We start from the raw sequence: 22,366 nt of genomic DNA, 5'->3' as shown, positions 1-22,366 counted from the left end.
TGAATTCACTAGACTGTACGCATGCCGTGTACTTTTTTTATCCCAACCATCAACCCTATTTTCTAGACACAGACGTCATAATACTGATACAAAATCAATCAATCAATCGCTGACTACTACGAAACGAACCCAGCTGAGCGCTTCAATCGTTCCTACCGATGCGTTTTCTAACCAGCGCAGTCTTTTATGTTAATGCTCTGCATTGGCTACTTGTCCAGCCAACAGCTGGGCGTGTTCAACCCTGAGGGCCGTATTCTCCCTGTGTTAGCCGCCAACCCAGTCAATAGCTATCCCGCGACGTTACCCGCCACCGTTAAATCCTGTTAAGCGCTTCAATCTTGTTTAAATTGTATTTACCTGTGCCTCTCCAAGTCCGAGCTCGATAGCATCGATGCTCTTCCTCACCAGCGCAGCCTTCTCATGTTCATGCTCTGTGTTAGCCGCTAATCCAGCCAATAGCTGGGCGTGTTCAGCCCTGAGGGCCTCGAGCCCCGCGGCGACGGTGCGCGCGCCGGCGACCATCTCCTCCTGCGACATCGCCGTCATCCTGCCGAGCGATTCGATCTTCTTTCTGTGGACAATAGAGAATAATGCTTAGTAAAATAATCCAATACGTCAAGATTAACTAGTAGCCCTATTATGTCGCTGAAAAGCGTTTCCTAATAAATGTTAACTGCAGAAACATGAATCCATGACCACTCTGTTGAGAGCGAATGACTAAGGAAAATGTTCAAGGCGAGTAAACCTTGATGCTTAGGTAGGTATAGGTAGGTAGATTGCTTGGTTTCAACATGTACCTATATACACATACCGTATAGTATGGGCAATGTCAAAAAGATCTACTTATAATTGACAAAGATGTCGAATATTTGAGGACGCAACATTACTGCTAAAACTGTAAAAAGTGGTAAAAAACGTTTGTTCCTATTCCTTGTTAATACACTTTCAATATCAAGCTTTATTTATATGTTGCGTTAGCGCGTTAAATATAAATGGCGCCTCGGTTGTGCTCGGCGATAATTACCTAAAAACTTGTTAATGGCCTGGCGCAAAACTTCCAAGTTTAACGTGTAAATAGGATACCTAATCATGCATGACGATAAAAGTATAATACGACATAACTTCATATAACCTAAATTATAACAACATTGCGTGTGGCAATATACATTCACAATCGTTCAAACCTTCGTAGCGACGATGACATCAATTTTACTACAATGACCGAATGAGTGAGTGAATGAGTCATTCGTTTGCACTTAGATCTAATCAAAGAGCGATCCGAGTAATTTGACAAAACAAATTAGATACGTTATAAATCTTGTCATGGGGTCGATTGAGCGGAATGGAGGCAGACGTGTTATCTTTATCTACGATTAAAGATTGTGCGCTTCGAAAATCTTAATGTTTCGTAAATAATTGGATCAATCCACTTTCAGAAGTTGATATTTATTGCTTATTAATTTCTATAACAATATTACTAATAATAGGTAGACAAGGAGGGAACAGTAGTAGCTCGGTAGAAAAAAGCCGGGTACAATGGCTGACTCAACCTAATTTCAACACGAGAGAGGCGATATTTATACGATTCAGACAATGTTCGAACTGAGCCACTGTTTCCGCCTTGACCCTACACTGTGTAAGGTGCATTAGGATAACTTCGAAAGAGGTTTAATTTTGAAAATGGCAAATATCTCCTAACTAGGATCATTTTCTAAGTTTCTACTGTAGCAACAGTAAGCAAAATGCCTTGATAAGCTTTTACACAAATAATAATTCATTAGATACTTTTGCGTGGTACGTTGTGCAATTTATGCCGGTGACCGTATGATCAGAGTCCATAAAATTATAGAGAGAACTTTATATCGGCTTACAATTTTTGGTACCTAAAATGTACATTTTTGTACATGTTTGGTACATTTTTCATTTAGGTATAACACCATATAGGTATATTCGCTTAATGATAATGCCATTAAAGAAAGATTATGCTGAAAAAAGAAGATTGCTAAGGCGTTGTTAAAAGTAGTTAGTAAACATAATTATCCCTTTCTAGTCTAGGCTAATAAGTATGAAAGTGCTCACTTGGTAAACATAACGCAACACAACTCGTTTAAGGGAAACGACGTTTCCCTTTCTCCGCGTATATTTAATTATTATATTATAATATACTAGACTAGCAGACTGGTAATTGTTGCATTTTTTACAGCTACGAATTGTCTGCTGCATATCTGTGCCAAAATACGACTTTGTTTAATTAAATTTAAAGTACTCACCTACTCAACTATTTTCAGTTTTCTGCAGCCAAAATTTGGCTGCCAAATATGACAAACTGAACCTTATGTTTAACTTTTTTTTTCGTTTAGCACAGAATATAAAAAGTCGAATTTCGTAGCACATGTAGTAACGTAAAAAAAATGTGATAATCCTTATCCTTACTATGACAAGCTTATCACTTCCAAAAACAAGATCAGAGTAGATTACGCAAGATTAACATACATTCAAAAGGCCGTAAGTTTATGTTAATAATAATATTTTAGATTAAACTATTGTAGACTAGGTACAGTCAGCATCAAAAGTAGATATACAGGGTGATTCAGGAGACGTGAGCAGAAGTAACACTGCGCATATCGTTAATTATAAGCAACTGTTTCGTATCAGTATTAGTGAGGTTAACGTTAATTTTCTAGTCGTGTTGAAAAAAAAGTGATTAATTTTTTCACGACATGCATGGTATAGTAAAATTAGAATACTAAACTACCGATATTCTGTGTCAAATTGAATGTCATCAGTGTCATCACGGTCTGGTTACTTTTGAAAACTCGTATCTCACTCAAGTTTGACAGTTTATTTTCTTCGTAATCAAAATGCCATTACGGTTAAAGAGGTTTTATGTTTATTAATTAGGTCCTGTAGGGTGACCATGATTGTTGATAATTAAATTTGCCCTCACCAAAAAGTAAAAAAAACAGGAAATAGTGTGGTTGTTTCTCCTAAATACGACGGTGATCGATCAATTATCAGTTACTGAGTGTGCAGGATTAGTCCTGCTCACGTCTCATGAATCATCCTGTATTATATAATATTCTCTTATAATTTAACAAAAAGAGATGTGTGTCTACGAGTATATGTAAGCGTATGCTGAGACGCAGGCGACGCAGTTCACGCAGCGCAGAGCAGATTTTGTAAAGTATAGAACGTCCTTGTCCTTTAGCTACGCACGCTGCACGCAAGGACGTTGCATACTTTACAAAATCTGCTCTGCGCTGCGCTGCGTGAACTGCGTCGCCTGCGTCTCAGCATAACCCTTAGCCTTAGACTGTGACTGGTATGTATTTTGGAACGTACAGTAGAATCCGTTTATTATGACTCCGCTTATACTGACCAACCGCTTACTATGACGTAATTACTGTGCGAAGTTTGGTTTTCATATAAAATTCTTTGTGACAAATTCGGATAAGATGACTTCGCTTATAGTGACAAATCGCTTACTATGACCTAAAAATCCTATTTCCATGAAATTATGTCCGGTTATACTGACACATTCGCTGGTTTTCGTGGCCGTCACCACGTCTTACCTTGCGAGGACGTTTAATGCGTTCGTAGCGTGTAAGGTATTTTAGTTTTGATTCTCAATGACAAGTTGATATTTGTTACAAGTTTAATAAAACTCATTTCTCACAAAGGGATAATTTAAAAACATAACAAAAATAAGAAGTTGTACAACTATGTTTTATATGACATCCGCTTAGTATGACGTGTTTGTCACTTCTCTTCGATGTAATTATAAGCGGATTCTACTGTATATTGCAATTAAAGGTGACGCAGCCAAACAACGCGACAAGCCACATAGAGAACTGTGGTATTAGGTTAGTGCCGGCAGTAAGTGCCTACGCGCACGTGCTGCTGCGCAGATGTTCGGATTAACGCTGTAATTGGTGCAAAACGGCTTTAAATAGAACGACGGAGATGGCTACTCCATTTGGTCGCAATATAAAGACGTTAGTTCTATTGTCTTTATAAATTATAGCCAGCGATAGCATAGACACGAAATTTAATTTAAGTAATAATATGGGACAATACAATCTTACACAAATCACAAATCGACCTTGTTCAGTAAGCTCAATAAGGCTTGTGTAAATAGTTAAATACATAGAAAACATTAATAAATACACAAATAAATGCCCGTAGCAGGTTTCGAACCCGGGACCTCACGATTCGTAGGCAGGATTACCAATCGAATCGACTAAGCTAGGATGCCGTTAGAATTTAAGCTACATCCCACACTTTGTAGGTACCACAGTCAGTATTGTGACTGACGTGATTTTAACCGGAGCCAATGGTACTTATTTATATTTTTCATCCATAAAGAACATTTTTACGCTTCAGACACATAGTAAAATAAAAGAAAAATGTTATAATGTATAATGCATTACACTAGTTTAATAATAACTTTAAGATTTCACCGCCATTTATAAAAAACGGAACAGAGAAAGGCAAAGACGCATTTGCGAAAGCGCTCGTCATCAACATTAACCCAGTCCATTGTAACCAATGACGGCTTGATGACTCGCTGATGCATTGATCTTCTATGTAGAAATCAATGTCAAATGTATAGTCACCATCAGATATATCGGAGCGAATAAAGTGCTCAGTAGATGGTCAAATGTGGTCCAAAATATTACCCAGACTTCGCTCCAGGTAACGATGCAGATGGCCGAAAGTCGAGAGGCCTGGAGAGCAGTGGTAGGAAGAATATCCCATAGGAGTCACGTCCCTCATACATGAGGTCACGACCACGAAGAAGAGAAAGTCACACAAAGCTCACAAATATCTGAACACGCCTGCCTCTATTGTCAAGGCGTTAGAGTGCGTATGTATTTTTGAGCATTTCGCCGCTCCGATATAACAGATGTTGACTTGTTGACTGTAATGTCAGATTGATTTCAAAGTAAGACGTTGATGGCTTTATAAGTAAGTTTAATAGAGAAAGTTGATGGGTCCATTAATGTTGTAATTTATACGGTGTGAAATATTGCATGAGACATGAAAAGAAACGTCATGAAAGTCGTATTATAGTGTCAACTTTATCAAAGATAATTTAATTATAAACAGTAGGTATTCGACAAAAAAACTGTTTTTAGATCTTGAGTCGGACTATCGATGATTCGCTGACACGATCATAGATGATCTATTGTTTTGGAGAAATTAATGTCAAAGATATGTTCCCAAATTGATTTAAGCAAGATTGGTTTTATTAAGTTTGATATTTATCTAATGGAGAAAGTTGTTGACTGTTAAGTAGGTTGACAAGTCTCGATTAAACATTAGTTTTACTATAAACCAATAACTTTTAAAATTGAACATATTGTATTTATATTTTGCTTTCCACATTCTGAAATATGACTCATGAGCTCATGAGTATAGCCGTCTATAAAATATAACTGAATATAATATTTGTATCTCAGTTCTGACTTCGTCAATTAACGGTTCTAGTAGTAAACTAGTAGTAAACCTCCGTGATAACATGCATAGTTTAGTTGCATAGATTTTGTGTTACATAAAGCGAAAGAAGTTGTGATTGGTCAATTTCCTCGAAGTTCTTGAGGTAGTCATACTAATCATTGTTACAATTAGTCATACTACTCATTGTGACAAGTCAGTCATTTGGTCGTAGGAACTGAGAGCATATGCTCATAACATTTACGCAAGCGTGCTATTCCACTAGGACACTAGGGGCCACTTGTACCATTGACTAACCCGGGGTTAACCGGTTAAACCTGGAGTTACCATGGTTACCAGTACAATTTGACATTGGGTTACCGGTTTAACGGGTTAACCCCGGGTTAGTGGGATGGTGCGAGTGCTGTTAGGTGGTCGAAAACTGGTTTGAATATTTTGAAGACAACCCATATCTTTGTACAAACAGCAACACTAAACTGTCCATCGGTAGACCGTAGACCTTATGCCTTTTGTAATATAAGGTTTACGAACTGTCAGATAACAGTGTGAGCGATGGTACATAGCTAAATCAATTATAGTTTAATATCGATAAACTTGAACGATCGATCATGATACTACCAGGAAAGCATAATAGCACAGGAAGAGCTGCGCCCGGTTTCATCACTCCACTAAATAGGTGGGGAAATGTATGTTACGAAAGCCCTAACGCCCCGTGAGAACGGGACTAAATGATACGTTGATCGTCTCTCGATTTAGTAGAGCCCTACCCTACAGTATCCGTAACGTACTTAATGTTACTAATGTTATGCTTCCGGGCTTTAACTGAATATACATATTTAAGTAACTTAATGTACAAACATGGTTTCGTTAATTTAAATATTAATTAATTATTATTTATTAATTCCTAATATAAACAACAAACAACGGGTGCGTTTTTCGATTAACGAGTAAAAACAAATATTGAATAAAACTGATACAACTTTGGAAGTTTAGGAACAAACAAAAACGACATTCAGTCATTTCTTGATTCGCACATCAGTTTATTTCTTGTCTTAAAGATATTTTCCGTTGTAATGGAAATATCTCGCGCTAATAACTTACTACTGTCAATCACTCTGATGCCCTGGTACTTTAAATTCAGAACGAATAGCAAATGCTAAAACGTACGTGCTCATATTTTAGAGGTGATAAATATTCAAACAGTTTTTGTAACGCACTAATATTGGGGTCAATAGTGCTTCCTGCCGTTCTGCCTGTCGATCTTATCAGTATTCTATTTGCTTATATATTTATAATTTTCGCGCGTGCGGTAACGGTTACAATGAATATGGCAAGGTTGTTCGCATTATAAATATACAAAAAGTAAACAGTTAATAGTTTCGCGGCCGATCAAACCGCTTGCACTTCAAATAAGGTGTAACAGCAACTTGACTGATCGATGGTAGACCTTAATATGTTGTAATAAGGGACATAAGGGTTCACACAGAGTCATTTAACTGGTAATATGCGAAATAATGAATGGAATTTGAATAATGTATAATCTAATTCCGTATAGCGCGGTGCACGTTAAAAAGGAAGCATTACGAGATAGAGGATATTTCAAGATAACGAAGCCGGCGTTGCGCGGTGATTTTGCATTCCACTTGAATATTTCAACGTTGATGAGAATTTCAGGATGACGGTTTTTAAGCCCTGAAAATGAGTAAAAATAATTGTTGATTACTATTGTATTACAGGTAGGGCTTCCAAATACCGGACTTCTCACAATACCGAAACTGTCTTCATCAATACCGGGATCCCGGGATCCCGGTATTGAATATGAATCGCTTAAAAAATTATAGTTTATTAAAAAGGGGAATTAAAAAGGGTTAATGTACCACCAGATATGTCCTAAAAGCTTTTAGAACAATAAACAATCAATGTCGCCATCTGCATTAATTTTATTTCACACTCCAGGCGGCTTAGCACGGTCGCGTTTTTATCCCTTGTCACCATGCCTGTCACCTTCTAACAAGTATGTAAGTGCGAAAGGGACGCACATAGTGATAGTCGATAAAAATGGAACCGTGCTGAGCCCGCAGGTTGGCAATAATTTTATCCAACTTGTTGACTTCACCAATCACATTTTTAGTCTAATAACCCACCAGCCAACTTTTTTTCTAATTTCCGCCTAAATTAGTTTGCCATACTACAGTTCCTTGTTCCTTGCTCTTTTCTTTAAATATTTTGATAAAATTTTAAGAACTAACTATATTAACCGTCATTCATCCACCACCAACCACCAAATATTTATCTGACGTTCAGGCAACGATCTTATTTCAATAATAAAATAAGGGCTAGATGCAAGGCAGATGCGTCTGACGTGTAGTAAGCTTCTTCATACAGCCGAATATGGCCATTCTAATGGATATAAATGGTTTATACTGCAAATTTTCCTTGTTTTTGAAAATACCGGGATCCCGGTATTGCATTTAAAAATACCGGTATTGAAAAATACGTTTAATAAGACGGGATCCCGGTATTTCGGGATCCCGGTATTGGAAGCTCTAATTACAGGTAAAAAGCATAGCTAGAGCCGCGCTCTTGTATGTTTTACTGAAGTGTTCGGATTGACCTTAAATATTTCAAAATTATAATAAAACGAAAGATTTCTCATTTTCATATTTATTTGTTTTAGTTTTTTCAAGTGACTCATCTTGTCCGCTTTTAGGCATATTTGTAATGGCAACATCTTATATTCGTATTAGATTAGTACATATCATTGCGTCCATGTATTAAAAGTTAGCAGACGTTTACACAAGAGACCAACTATATTACTAGTTGTTTTCGCATTGAATAAACTCCACATAAAACATGTAGGCTCTGAGCAAGTTAGGCGACACAAGTCCAGACTTTGGAAGGGAGGAATTATACTTGAATATCAAGTCTGGATATAAAACAAGACAGCCTAATGAATCATTCAATGCGTAACTTTTCGTTGTGAACATAAGGCATCCAGCCAAAACAACAAATACATCTTTGCAATCTATTTCAAAAATAAATTCTACATAACCCTTTGCATCAAAAGCACTTAATACATTTTGTTTTTTAAAGAATTACCGATAAATTTAGCAAAATGAAAATTAAATTGTAAATTTTACATATGAATAGAAATATTTGTTTTCATATTCTGAGCGCCTAATATTTTATTCAGCATGTCTGGAAGCAAAATGAAATCTTGTATTTGCAAAACTTCGGGCCAACGTAAATTAAAAATTCCGTCTTTGGCGGCGGCTTGAGTTTAGGTATGCCTTTTTATTAGGTTATTTTACCAAAGTAATTTCTACTGTATGAAAATTGTGAAGGAATGACTATTTCCAAATAATTTTATAAATAATCGACAAGAAAATCAGCGGCTTTCAAGTCTTTCAACAGATGTCATTAATCGCAGACCAATAATTAGTATACCACACAGACAGATGCGTTGCATTAAAAACATGTTTTGAGCAAAGAACTCATTCTCATTCCATATCCATCTTCATCATCACCATAGAACAGAAACTCAATACCTAATAACCTTGAAAGACAAGTATTAGCAATATAAAGATATTCTCAGTAAACTAGTATAGATAGAGTAACCACCTGTCTAGCAAGAGTCGACAATGAAGTGGGAATGCATACGGAAGATTAAGTTAGCACCTGCTGTGTAAAAACAAGCAGGTACATTGACAGGTGGACAGATACTGGTTTAAAACTGGTTGAAACATCACGACTTGAAGGTATAGATGAAGGATACAATACATCAAAGTACACAGGAATTATAAAGTCAGGACGGATATATCGACATTTCTGCAAGCGATCATAGATAAATATTAAATAAATATTATAGGACACAAATTGACTAAGCCCCACAGTAAGCTCAAGAAGGTTTTTATTGTGGGTAATATTCAAATACTTAAATTGGTACATCAAAAACACCCATGCATGACTCAGGAACAAATATCTGTGCTCATCACACAAATAAATGCCCTAACCGGGATTCGAACCTAGGACCATCGGCTTCATGTGTCTTCAATGTCACTAGCAATGTGCTAAAGTTACTAATTCGTGTCAAATAGGAACAGAACATAATATATTTATCATATAATTGGCCATAGGTATAGCAGGTGACCTCAAAAATAAAGCAATATCGATTAACTTAAATTTAGCAAGAAAATATTGTAAGTTAAGCTAGTTAAGTCGGTAAGTAAACTACTACGTACTAGAATATTGAAGTAACTTATTTCACTTAGAGAAAACCGTGACAAAAGAGTAATTTTAGTCGCTTCCGAGCCGGCGGCACGCGACTATAGAAAATATTTAAATGTCGGGTCAATAGTCTGCCACTTAGCGTATAGAACTCTATTTTTATTTCAGCCATGAGCACGCATAGGGCTAGTTGGAAATCTATCAACAACCGATAATAATTAAATTGTTTTCATTCATGAAAGCTCTACATATTTGCTAGTGCTTTTAAAAACGGTTTGGTGTCAAAAAAGTAGGAGTATCTAATGTTTAGTTTTTATGTTCAAAATAAAACACGTCACGCTTTGAACTCTCCATTTTCGATATTCGGGACTGAACTAGCAAAAATAGGCTAAGTAAAACCAAGTGAATACAACTGCGCAGTATGTAAATGAAGCATAAACGACATTGCTTAGAAAACAAACGCATATTCTTATAAAAACAACATGGCGAAATGTAATCAACGCCAAGGGATATACAAAGCTACAAACACGAGACCTCATATCGATAAAAGATCAAGTCAACACGGCTATCATAACCCTGAAGTCACCCAAACAGCCTTAGGACGGGCCTCGCCGAATCCTCCCTTTGGGGGCGCGACGTGGAGCTCATAAAATACCCGTCCCCATGGCAACGAGGGGCGACAACCCTCTTGCACGTTTCAGTTTTCGCTAAAACACACTTGTTTATCAGGATGATTTACTGCCCCTTACAGAAGTTAGCTAAAGTCGGAAACTGCATTTTGAAACTGAATTTATAAACTTTGCACGGACTGCAATATGAGCCGCAAAATGTACATTCAAAAGTATAATGTAGTTTATTGCACCCAACAGTAATACCGGTGTAATGGGAGAAGGTAAATTGTAACACAAGACTTCAATTAACAAAATGTTACCGGTAAAGCCAGACGTAACAAATGGAAACTCGTGAAAAACGAGGGTTAGGGGAGAGAGGAGTTTACTGACGCAGTTTTTTGTGGGTTTTATGAATAAGGGAACGCGTTTGGACACGAGCCAGCGAAACAACGTTAGAGAAAGGTGTACAGAATACACGTTTATATTGAATCTGCGGGATTGCAAACGCGATCGACAATTTGAAGATATATTTTGGCATGGAATTTCCAGTAAAAAGTTTATGCAAAAGTAGAATACGAAGTTACGAAGTCCATCTGTTGTTTTTAGGAAGGAAAATGTTGTTATGTATTATCTAGTCCATACAAAATGATTCATGCTCACTAAGATAAAGACAATCGTAACGATAGTCTATGTATGACTACTATTGAATAATGATTAAAGTAAAGCATCATCGTATCAATCACCGATTACTCAAAAGTCTCAAAACCAATGAGTCGCGAATGAGCAGGCAATTCAGGCAAATGACCCTTCGCTAGGATCATCGTAAAAGGATACAGCTAACGTAATTAAAGCGTGGACAGAGAATCGATCTGTCTAGACAACGCCAGACTAGCATTAAACATTACTCAGCCGGGATATCGGCTGGTTTATGCCTTTCAGGCTTTGGAAATGGTTAGCGGTAAGGGTCGGCCAATTTGTAAAGCTATTTTGGAGGATTTAGTTTATTTTGTTGGGGTTTTCTTTCGTGAATCCTTAACGACTGTTATGGCTCCTCTACACGATGGGCCAACGCCGGCCACTCCAAGGGACGCCGCCAAGCGGTAGAATGAGATAGCAATATCACTTGCTCCCTCTAACGCATAAATGCGTCCCTTGGAGTGGCCGGCGTTGGCCCATCGTGTAGAGGAGCCATTAAGGGTCTGGGAAAGAATAGAACGTAAATAACTGGCAAAAATCATTTGGAAATTTAAATCATCGAGATATGCATGATAGTTTGAAATATGTCATCAAAATACGTGTTTTTTTTTAACAAAACGAATGCGGATAAAATTAAGATTTACCTATCAATTAATTCGCCGCCTACCTAAAATAGGAACCCTTTTGACTTTCACATTCGCTATATTTGGGAGAAAATACATAAGATAATATAGAAATAAAGAAACCTTAATAATTCGTAATAATAGAATACGTAATTCTAAAAAAATTCTAAATAAGTCTTAAATATCTATATACATTCCGTTCGCAGTTCATTTTTAGGGTTCCGTACCCAAAGGGTAAAACGGGACCCTATTACTAAGACTCCGCTGTCCGTCCGTCCGTCTGTCACCAGGCTGTATCTCACGAACCGTGATAGCTAGACAGTTGAAATTTTCACAGATGATGTATTTCTGTTGCCGCTGTAATAACGAATACTAAAAACAGAATAAAATAAAGATTTAAGTGGGGCTCCCATACAACAAACGTGATTTTTGACCGAAGTTAAGCAACGTCGGGCGGGGTCAGTACTTGGATGGGTGACCGTTTTTATTTTTGCCGTTTTTTGCATTATTGTACGGAACCCTTCGTGCGCGAGTCCGACTCGCACTTGCCCGGTTTTTAACTTTACTTTCCTTCAATTCAGGGATCCTACTAAATGCATTCAAGTGTAATTTAAAATCATCAGTCATTTAAAAAAGCAAATACTATGAGTATTACATTACAGAAACTAATGTGAAAATTCTTCATTACCTCGCCGCATTTCTAACAAAACGATATTTCCTCACCGCCAAAGTCCTTGGTAAAAGGTCTGGCATCCTTGAACTTTCCCGGGAAATTGTCGGCTCAGACTTGTTAGGGAACTCAACCTTGAAGCAGGCATTTCATTATAACGCTTCAAGTGAACATCGATCTTACGGGACTGTCTTAGGAGATGTGGTTGAAGGCTTTATTGGGATTTACGTGGGTTATAAACCTGTAGATATCTGGTGTAAGAGACATTTACAACTGGGAAGTTTAATAGATAATAAAAGGAGGAGAAATATAGCATGGACGGGTATTGTTTAGAGGGCTGTCGCCGTCTGAAATATACTTTAACTGTAAATGCAGGACACAAAACTGCTGGTTTGACTGTCAGAAGCTGACCAAAATAGTTGATAATCCTAAATCCAGCAGTATAATATAGCATTGTATAGGTACTTGTACATACGAACGTCTTGACGATTCGTATTGCCAAAACGAACGATGCTATATAGTTGATATTAATTAATAAATGTCTGATTGAAAATGAATAATCTTTGTTTCAACTCATTACAGTGCGCTCCAAAAGACAGCATATCAAAATTGATGTATCCCACTCATTTTAAAAATGACGACAAGATCTCCGACATCTCCGTCCATTTCGTCACATCACCGACATTTTAGACTAATGATGAGACATTCCACAAGTCATTATGAACCATAATCATAACGTAGGACTAGGGAGGCGGCGAAAGTACACAATAAATATGGAGTAGCTGTGAAAGCATTATGCTCATAATGTAAGTGAGTTTTTGGTGAATAATTTTAGGCGTTATCAGTCAGCAGCAGAACTGGCTAAGCGTGCAAAATGTTTAAATTAATCTACATACTCTTTTGAAACAAAAGTTTCCTCTGCTGCCGATGTCGATACCTACGTACTCAGTTAAAAAGGGATGGTCTCATTCTCCAGAAATGTACCTAATAAAAACGGCGGTAAAAGAAAAAGTTTCATTGAAACGAAAATCTTAATGCGGTTAAACGAAACGCGAAAACTTTCAGGACAAAAGTTTTGACTGAAAATTTAATTTCACTGACATATTCGTAATTAACTTCTTTCTAGAAATCAAACCCCTATTTTACTAAAATGGACTTTTAATCAATTAAATGTCAAAAGAGCATTGGCTGGAGTTAAATGTCATTCATGGTTGCTCGAAACAAAGCTAAGTCCAAAATTGTTCCGACAATTTTTGCACGAGAACGTGCAAGGCTAAGTAAGCTAGTAAGGTTGTTATTTCAGCAGTAACTAGCTTCAACCCACTACGTTTTAAGTTGATGTAAAAGTGGTCTGGTTCTTTACACAGAAGCCTTTTTAACACTGCGTCATGCAATAGTGTAATCCGTTATAATACTTGCGGTCATGGCCGCTGTATTTAAGAGGATCCACTTCTTTTTCTACCATACACATTCTTCCTTTCTTCCTTCCTTCTAAAATATTTTTCCAAACCAATTCACAGTGGTGTCAGTGGTCCAGTTGATAAGTATAATTTATCCTCCAAATCCAGCCTCATGGTCATAAGCACCCAGTATCTATCTATATACTTCTCTTCTTTTTCGGTAAAAAATTTAGGTAGAAAATGTTTCCGCCAAATTGGGCAATCACGAACCTTAAAATAGACAGGAACTTTCCGAAAGGTCTCACAGTTAGTAAAGTTTACAGCTTAATGATGGAGAAAATCTAAAAGCTTTGACGAAAATAACGCGAACCGATGTATTGGGAAATGGGATTTCTATTTTTAGGATTTCAATTTAATTATAGATGTTCCCCAAATAGGCAATCTTGTATAAAAACGAAGTCAAATCAAGAAAATACATTACCGCTGCCATCATGATTTTGTTAATTTATGCACGTGACAGAAAAGGGGTCAGCATATGTTAATATAATATAAAATCATTGCGTTTCCCACACTAAGTTGACCTGATGCAAGCATTGTCGTATCGCACTTAGTTGCTAATGAGGAAGAAAACATGTAAATGCTTCAGTAATTCATATTCATACTTACATTCTATACGCGTTGAGAGTCTTCGACATTATCAACCGCTTCAACAAATATCCATTCCACTACACACCCATCACTACACGAGTATTGGTATCACAAGCACTTACTACAATAAAAAAAAAGTATCTAAATATTCCCGTCTAGACACTGAAAAGAAAGGGTATTGTAATATAAGGCACCAGACATTAACAATAACGAAGGTATTTTGTTCTCGTTCTTTTAGAACATGAGGAAGAAAATACCGTAGTTATAGTTAACCAGGTAAATAGGCACTGGTCACGAAACGGCACTGACGGCCTTGGAGGACAACGCATAACTTGTTATGATTCCGAGTATGTGAAAATTGTGTAACTCACTTATATACTACGTTCTAAAAAGTGACGTAAGAGTGCTGGGGCATGACAATGCCGTTATAGATTTTGTAGAAATTAACGTTATTTTACATGTTTAGAATTTATCTTCTCTTGGCAATATTGCTAGTTGGCTGATCACTCTAATTGGAATTTTTATTAATGTAGTCAAAAATGCATACTTAATTGGTTGTTTTGTCAGTATTTTTGATAGTTATTCGTTAAGATCAGAGTTATTTCTAAGAGCCTATGCGACTGGATGTCGAATTTCAAAAGCGCTTAAAATTAAAAGATACGAACATCTCCGCCATAAAATCAATCCGCAACTATTCCTTCCAACTAACTAAATCTACCAAGTCATTTCCTGATTATAATTCGCTTCCTGAAGATCCAAGCTAGAATTTCCTATCGTACCTTTGGCTTTATTCAACGAGCGTTGACAGCATTGGGACTGCATTCAGGTCACGAGATCGAAACCGGGCTGCAGCGAGCGTGCCAAGGATTAAGAGATAGAGGTTAATAGACGGTGCTCTAGTTGACCGAGGAAATAGCGAAATTGTCGACAACGGAAACTAGATTCGTTAAAGCTTTGAAGAACCTCGTTTACTTTGGTGCAAGAAAAGTAAGAGAATTTTGCAGTTTGCACAATGACATTCAAGATTTAACATAAAAAGACCAAGAGTTCGCAAAGTATCCTTCTTTATTAGATTATTTTATTGGTATTACGTTCAAAATCACAATGAATGACTTTTTGTCTCTCATTTTAGGACTAATCCCGATTACATTCAAAACAGTTTCGTCCGAGAAGGTCACTTATGGATATGTTTTTGATTATTTTATAAGTGTTGGTGCGTGTAGATAATTATTCTTAAAATAGTTTACTAAGTATTTAAACATGGTAAACTGAACACACAGGTCCCTCAGGGTCTGTAGTCAAAAGTAATACACGAAAAACCATTGGTTGTCGATATTGTTATCGACTTTTGGACAGTGTATTGAAAGCCTGATCAATGAAATCGAGGACAATGTTTGTTTAGCTAACAAAGGACGGAATATATTTGTTGGAAAAACAGACATTGCTGTTTTTGAGGCGTGCAAGTAGTATTTGTTTAGGCTTTTAGCTATTATAAAAAAAGAGGTAGAGAATTTATATATACTCAAGGCCAATTCCCTTGTTAATCAAAAATAAACTTGACAATTCAAAAGTAAAAGTTATCCATCTACCTCAGGTCATCCACGTGTAGTTTTTGGCACATAACATTAGGAAAAATATATCGCTTGCCAATTCTTGCTCAATTCCGACGTGTGCGATAGCAATATGTGATGTGCGCGTGTCAGAGCAAGAGAGATGTACAAACTCGATGTTAAAATAGAGACTCCTACGCAACGCGGTTGGAGTGTCGTTGATCCCTGGATCGTCCGTTATCGATGTTTGTTTGTTTTTGAGCAATCATATCATATCAATCAAAGCGAGGAAAACCTTCGCGTTGAAAGGGGTCTGGGACGCAGATAATTTGTGAAGTGGTTTGTGACAAACGACTTAGGAAATACGAAATTGAACTAAATTGTGAAGCCACTTTGTTTATTGTGTCAGATTCAGTAGCAAGTTGTCTATTAGTCAGACAGTAGAAAGTCAATTTATTATGAGACTTCTAAACCATATTGATATTTATTTTTAGATTATATTTCCGAATGTTCAGCTGAGTTTCATTCTAGCTGTAGTTATTAAATGCAGTTGAATTTAACTAGTATAAACTTAACAAAAGTATATAAGTATGAGTTGACCGCTATCACAAATTCCTTGAAGCGATGCCGCATTGCGCAGTAATATTGTTGAGCCTACAGTTGTGAAAGCAATTACTCATTTCATTTACGGTCCAAAATAAACTAAACTCGTAAATTAAAACGGCTCATTTTCAGCGTTCGAGAGCTACAGTGCTGAAAATGATCTTGCAAATTTATTTTACACTTTCAGCTGGTCGAACTGGCTTATTTCCTAGGAGAAAGTTTTCAATCTGATAAGACTACAGGCCAACAATTGGAATAACTGTCTAGTCTTTGTAAGTCTGGTTGAGTCGCTCGAAAGAGTATAATGAATAGATTTAAAAGCCAGACGTTAAACCCGATCAAAAGTTAGTTTCTTTGAAATCATCATGATCTTATCAACAAAGCGGAACATAAACTGCTGGAGAAAGCCTTTGCCAGGTATCTTTAGAACAAACGTGCACTGTTTAGTGTGGTATTCCACCTGTCCTATTTCTTTGTCCTATATCATTACGTCTCACTCTCTCATTAAGCAAAATGTGAGACGCATCAGACGCAAAACACATTAGACAAAGATATTGGATAAGTGGAATACCATCCTTAGACGGCTTCCCTGCGATCTTAGTAGGATAATTTCATTTGTCCAGTAAGCTGCGGGTTATTATCTTGGTATCTCCTTGATTTAATTCATATTATGTAATTTGAATATAAATGAAACTGGTGCTGCATATACATAATCTACATATTTAAGCGTTTTCATGTCAGTCTTCATCTAATATCCAAGTTGAACATACCAAACACGTGTTATTGAGTAGAACTTAATTAGCTCTGAATTCCTCACACATATTCATATCATGTACACTGTGAATTCAATACATTCCGTTGACAATTAATTATGCCCTAACGATGTTCCGAAGCGAATCGTGTCTGGGATCGCAACAGCATGGCGACAAAAGTATGTGCGGGTTATTTTCGGATCCCGCCCTCATTGATCCAGTCGCTAGGACATAAACGTAAAGGTAACATTGACAAAACAGGTTAAACCTACATTTAGGTGTTTACGACTTTATGTGGAAGACCCTTCTGATACAAAACGCGAAAAGTTGTGAGGAACGAAGTTGCGTTACTTTACAACAAACAATTTATCGAATATGAACGAAATTAGGTATTTATAACCCGGATTACTATTTGCAATCCTGTGTTCATCCCAGATACCGTTTTCTGAGATGAAATTGGTTGTGACAACTTGTGTGGTAAAAGAACGAAATTACAGAAACTACTTTAAGAGATTTGGGGACAATCTAACGAAGAAAATACTCGATGGATGTTGGGCGACGATATTCATGTACAGAAAAAAAAATGCATTTCAATATGATTTGCTCTAGAGTTTATGTAGGCATTTCTATAAATAACGTGAAGGTAAATTTTACTAAAGAATAATTGAAAATAACTTAGTATAATCAATGATCAATCAATCCTATCATGCAGCAGTAATAAAATAACCGGATAGCGTCAATGTTTTTGTTTTCAACCCCAGCAATGTGGAAGCGCATTGCGTATAGGCGTACCGTGTGAAATCACGCGATAGCCTAACTAGCGAATTCAATCGCATCAACGGTCTAATTACGAAAATTCTCATTAAGTCTTTGACCATCGATGGATCTTATACCTTTGAAATAAGGTCGAAGATGTGTCGGTTAAAAGTGTGGTACCGCCGAGAAAACGGACCGAACATTACTGTTATAGCAACGATAAACGTAATGATCACACTGAAACTTTAAGAGGAAATGTGGCATTTAGTACATGCGAAAACTTCGTTTTCACGATGACATTTTCGACAGTTTTGTGCTCGGAGATTGAACCTATGTTAACGATTTCCTTAAAAAAATAAGAGGTTTTTCTAAGTATGTACCTACTGTGTTTTGTTCTTATTGATAGGTAAACAACTAATTCAATGAATTGGGAACAATAAACATAAATAATTATTACCTACGCAGATAATGTACAAACATTGAAAAACATTTATATTTCTTTATAAGAATACTTATATATTGATTTACATCTATTTTTTATATTTTATATATTGTTTGTAAAAAAAAACGCGCTTCACATTTTGCTCATAATTATGAAACTGGAATCCTTTAAATTCACCTATTATAAAAGCCTTGTTGGTATGAGGAATATGGGGGATTCCTCAAACCAAATCCACAAGGCTATGTACAGTCAGCAGCAGGTGCTAAACGGGCCAGTTGTTCAAATTTATCTTGACGCGACTTTATTGTTAAGATAATAAGAGCGTGTCAAGGTAATTTTGAACACCTCGCCCGCTTAACAACTTCTGCTACCGACTGTATGACACAGATCCTTTGAACGCGTCCTGCGGGAAATCTCAAGTGAGCTTTGCAGCGAAGCCTGGAAAAGAGCACTTTGATGTCTAAAGAGGTTTATGTTGGGGATAGTTTTCTTTGTAAGTGAGAGGGGAATGCAGTTTGCATAAAATCGATGGAACACAAAGGATTGTTGGAAAGGCTTTGTTGAAAGAAAACGTCAAAAATTTAAGGGATTGCTGGATGCTGTTAAAATTATTTCTATAAAAATAAGAAAGCAAAGAAAGAAAATAAAAAGAAAATATATTTTTGTAATAAAAAGAACATATGTAGGTACGCCTTGCTTCAAAACTCCTTCAATCATTGGTTATTGTGGACTGGAATACTGACAATAGAAATACATTGAACACTTCCATCAGTGTATATTTTAAGGCTTAGCAGCTTACTTAGGTAAAATTGATATTGAGATTACAATCCCAGTAATAATTTAAAACATTCGCAAAACTGAGAATGCTCCAAGAGCACGTAAAGACAAAGTTTCCCATTGTAGCGATTTAAGAGATGGAACTTTCAACACGTAAACTTACAAACAGGTTTATCCACTATGCGTGTATAAGCCTAGGATAGGTCTAGCATTGGTAAGTTAAATCAGCCTTTGGAAATAGGTTAATAGTTTTACTAACAGCCAAGTATCTGCACAGCGATGATCAACTAAATTTGTGATTTCGTGGGAAGTAAATACGAATATGATTAAGTACGTGCAGTAAAAAGAGCAATTTTAAAAGTTGCAGCGTGATAGTTGCTGAACTCGATCTATAATGCTCTTAAAAAAATCTCGTTTATCTTTTATAACCTCGAAGTTTTATGAAGCATGTTCAAGCCGGAAAATTTACGAGAGTTCTTTAGATCTCATTTAGAATTTCTGTCTTAGTTTAGGGGAAAAACTTCTTAAAGAGTTTCTTGCCGTTCATACCCCGGAACCGAGTATCTTATAAAGCAATAATTCCAATACCACGACTCGCTGGTCAGTAATTTACTTTGACGCAAATGGGTAGGACTTAAAACTTTTCACGTAGCTGCATCAAGCTAAATTAGATCGTGGTGTAGTTTGCAGAAGACTCAAAATTGGTTGATATTACGATGTCCATAAAAATGCAGGATAGTGCTGCAGTCGTATTAATGACTGGAGGGATAGACCGGCTCATGTTTAATGACAGTAGAAATGTTGTAAGAAGATTTATAGACCTAATATAGATATCAGAAGCGATGTAATCGGTGAATTAAATCCTAAGTAGGATATCTCTTCAGATAAGGGGTGTAATAGTTTCATTGATATTAAAAGATGAAAGTAAAAGTGAAATGTTATTAGTGTCTTTCGTATGATTAAGATTGAATCTGTCGATACGGGAGACAATCGATGCGTTGATAGGAATTTTAATTGCCGTAGAGAAATCAGACTAATTACTTCATTAGATAAAGAATGTCAGTTGAGAGCAAGGAATTAATTTCGGAAGTAATTGCAAAGCCCAATGGAAGCATCTTAAAACACCTGTAGGCTGTAGCTGTTACAACTGATTTTGTTGAGATAATGAATGAATGTTGGTGATGCGTAACGAATGCGAATCCTATTAGAATTACATGTTTGTCATCTTTATTGGAATTTTACATTGTTAGGAAATGGATTCCTTACTTCCCCGTTACTCGAATCACGCGGCTTCTAACGATATACAAGCAATATTTACACCAAACAACAAAAAACCAACATCAAGATCGATAAATATACAAGACCTAGTTCATAAACACGCGATTACGTATATATTCAACACAGAAACAAATAAATACACCGACACACCGGTGGAAATAAAATTCACGGTATCGGAATCTAATCTCTGTCGATAGCGTGGTCCTCCAAGGCAAAATAAATATACCACTGACACTATAAACCGGACGGTATCGCGGTACTATGGACGCGGCTTGATTTTTTTTTAATTTTCGGGAGCGAGGAGCAAACGTCCAGAGGTGGCCGCTGCCGTATGCGTACTGGCTAGTGACAGAGTAGGGACGGGGTGGAATAGTGCGGGGCACGCAGCGCCAGTAATCGAGTCGATAGCTTAGACAGGTGTATTCGATGGTGATGATGTAGCGGATTAATTCACTACGTTGTTGTTGGATATTTTAGTCAAGGTTGCTTATCAATCGTGTATAAATAAGTTGGCGGTGAATATTTTATTAGGATGTTTTCATTGGCCAAATAAGTTAATATGTTAACTATGTTGTAAGACTTGTAGGGGTGACATCTGCTTTGGAATCTTGACCTATGAGTATTTTATAATTTGGATATGTTTTACAAACACTCCTATTTCATTTCATATCGGAACAAGACAAGCAACAACAATGATCAAAATTGAACAAACAGCTTACACCTTTAGAACCACAAACATCATTTCATAACCAACTATAGCCAGTAACATAAAAACCTCAATCAAAACGGCCGCAAAACGATTACCTAACTAAACTGTATCATTTCATTACGTCACAAACAAAAAACGTGCACGTCCAAGTCATCCAAAAAAACATGAAACCGTCGTGACAAAAAGCTCGATGAAATTTGTAATCTGAAATAGAACCGCCCTAGTTTACCAATCGCTTTAACCGAGGGTGGATCCACCCTCTTCACATGCGCAATGCAGTATAAAAACGAAATGGCGTAAAGGACAATACAGTTGATATAAACTTACAACTTGTGTTTTTTGGAGTAGAGTTGTGCAAGACATGCACATGAATTAACGTAGGGGTTATGATGATAGTTAACAATATACTTAACAATATACGCATTTATTTGGCGCCCGTCCACAAAACTCGTCTGCAAAAACTAGCTAAAAGAAATCTAGTTTATTTGAGTTTTCTCTACATGTATATAATGGGTCTTCAATTATGCTTATTATTCGGGATTTTACTATTGAGTTCATAGATTACGATAGGGGTTATTATTATATTCGGTTGCATAACATATGTATGTTAAAATTACATACTACAAAATTAACCACAAAAAGATGCTTAAATAAAAAACCGGGCAAGTGCGAGTCGGACTCGCGCACGAAGGGTTCCGTACCATAATGCAATAAAAAAACAAAAAAAAAGCAAAAAAAAAACGGTCACCCATCCAAATACTGACCACTCCCGACGTTGCTTAACTTTGGTCAAAAATCACGTTTGTTGTATGGGAGCCCCATTTAAATCTTTATTTTATTCTGTTTTTAGTATTTGTTGTTATAGCGGCAACAGAAATACATCATCTGTGAAAATTTCAACTGTCTAGCTATCACGGTTCGTGAGATACAGCCTGGTGACAGACGGACGGACGGACGGACGGACGGACGGACGGACGGACGGACGGACGGACGGACGGACGGACGGACGGACAGCGAAGTCTTAGTAATAGGGTCCCGTTTTTTACCCTTTGGGTACGGAACCCTAAAAATAATATAGAGCAAAATGAATTTCACTAAGTCTTATCTTCCGTGAGATATTACTACATACTATGTAGATATTATATATGTAATTATGTAGCAAAGGTT

At 36.8% G+C, this 22,366-nt stretch overlaps 1 protein-coding gene across 1 annotated transcript in view; it reads right to left on the bottom strand.

The window, feature by feature from the left end:
* Nucleotides 1-14,494, bottom strand: part of LOC134797081 (kinesin light chain) — a 43,399-nt gene extending 28,905 nt beyond the window's left edge. Inside the window, exons 1-2 of the mRNA XM_063769305.1 lie at nucleotides 14,351-14,494; nucleotides 358-571 (exon numbers count right to left, since the gene is read on the bottom strand). Of these exons, the coding sequence (XP_063625375.1) occupies nucleotides 358-571; nucleotides 14,351-14,379 (243 nt within the window). The 5' untranslated portion in view covers nucleotides 14,380-14,494. The remainder of the gene's footprint in view (nucleotides 1-357; nucleotides 572-14,350) is intronic.
* Nucleotides 14,495-22,366: the final 7,872 nt, after the last annotated feature.

This window comes from Cydia splendana, chromosome 14 (assembly GCF_910591565.1).
Source record: "Cydia splendana chromosome 14, ilCydSple1.2, whole genome shotgun sequence".
Lineage (NCBI taxonomy): Eukaryota > Metazoa > Arthropoda > Insecta > Lepidoptera > Tortricidae > Cydia > Cydia splendana.
Note: the sequence above shows the minus strand (reverse complement) of the source record. Positions and strands in the feature narration are given on the sequence as shown.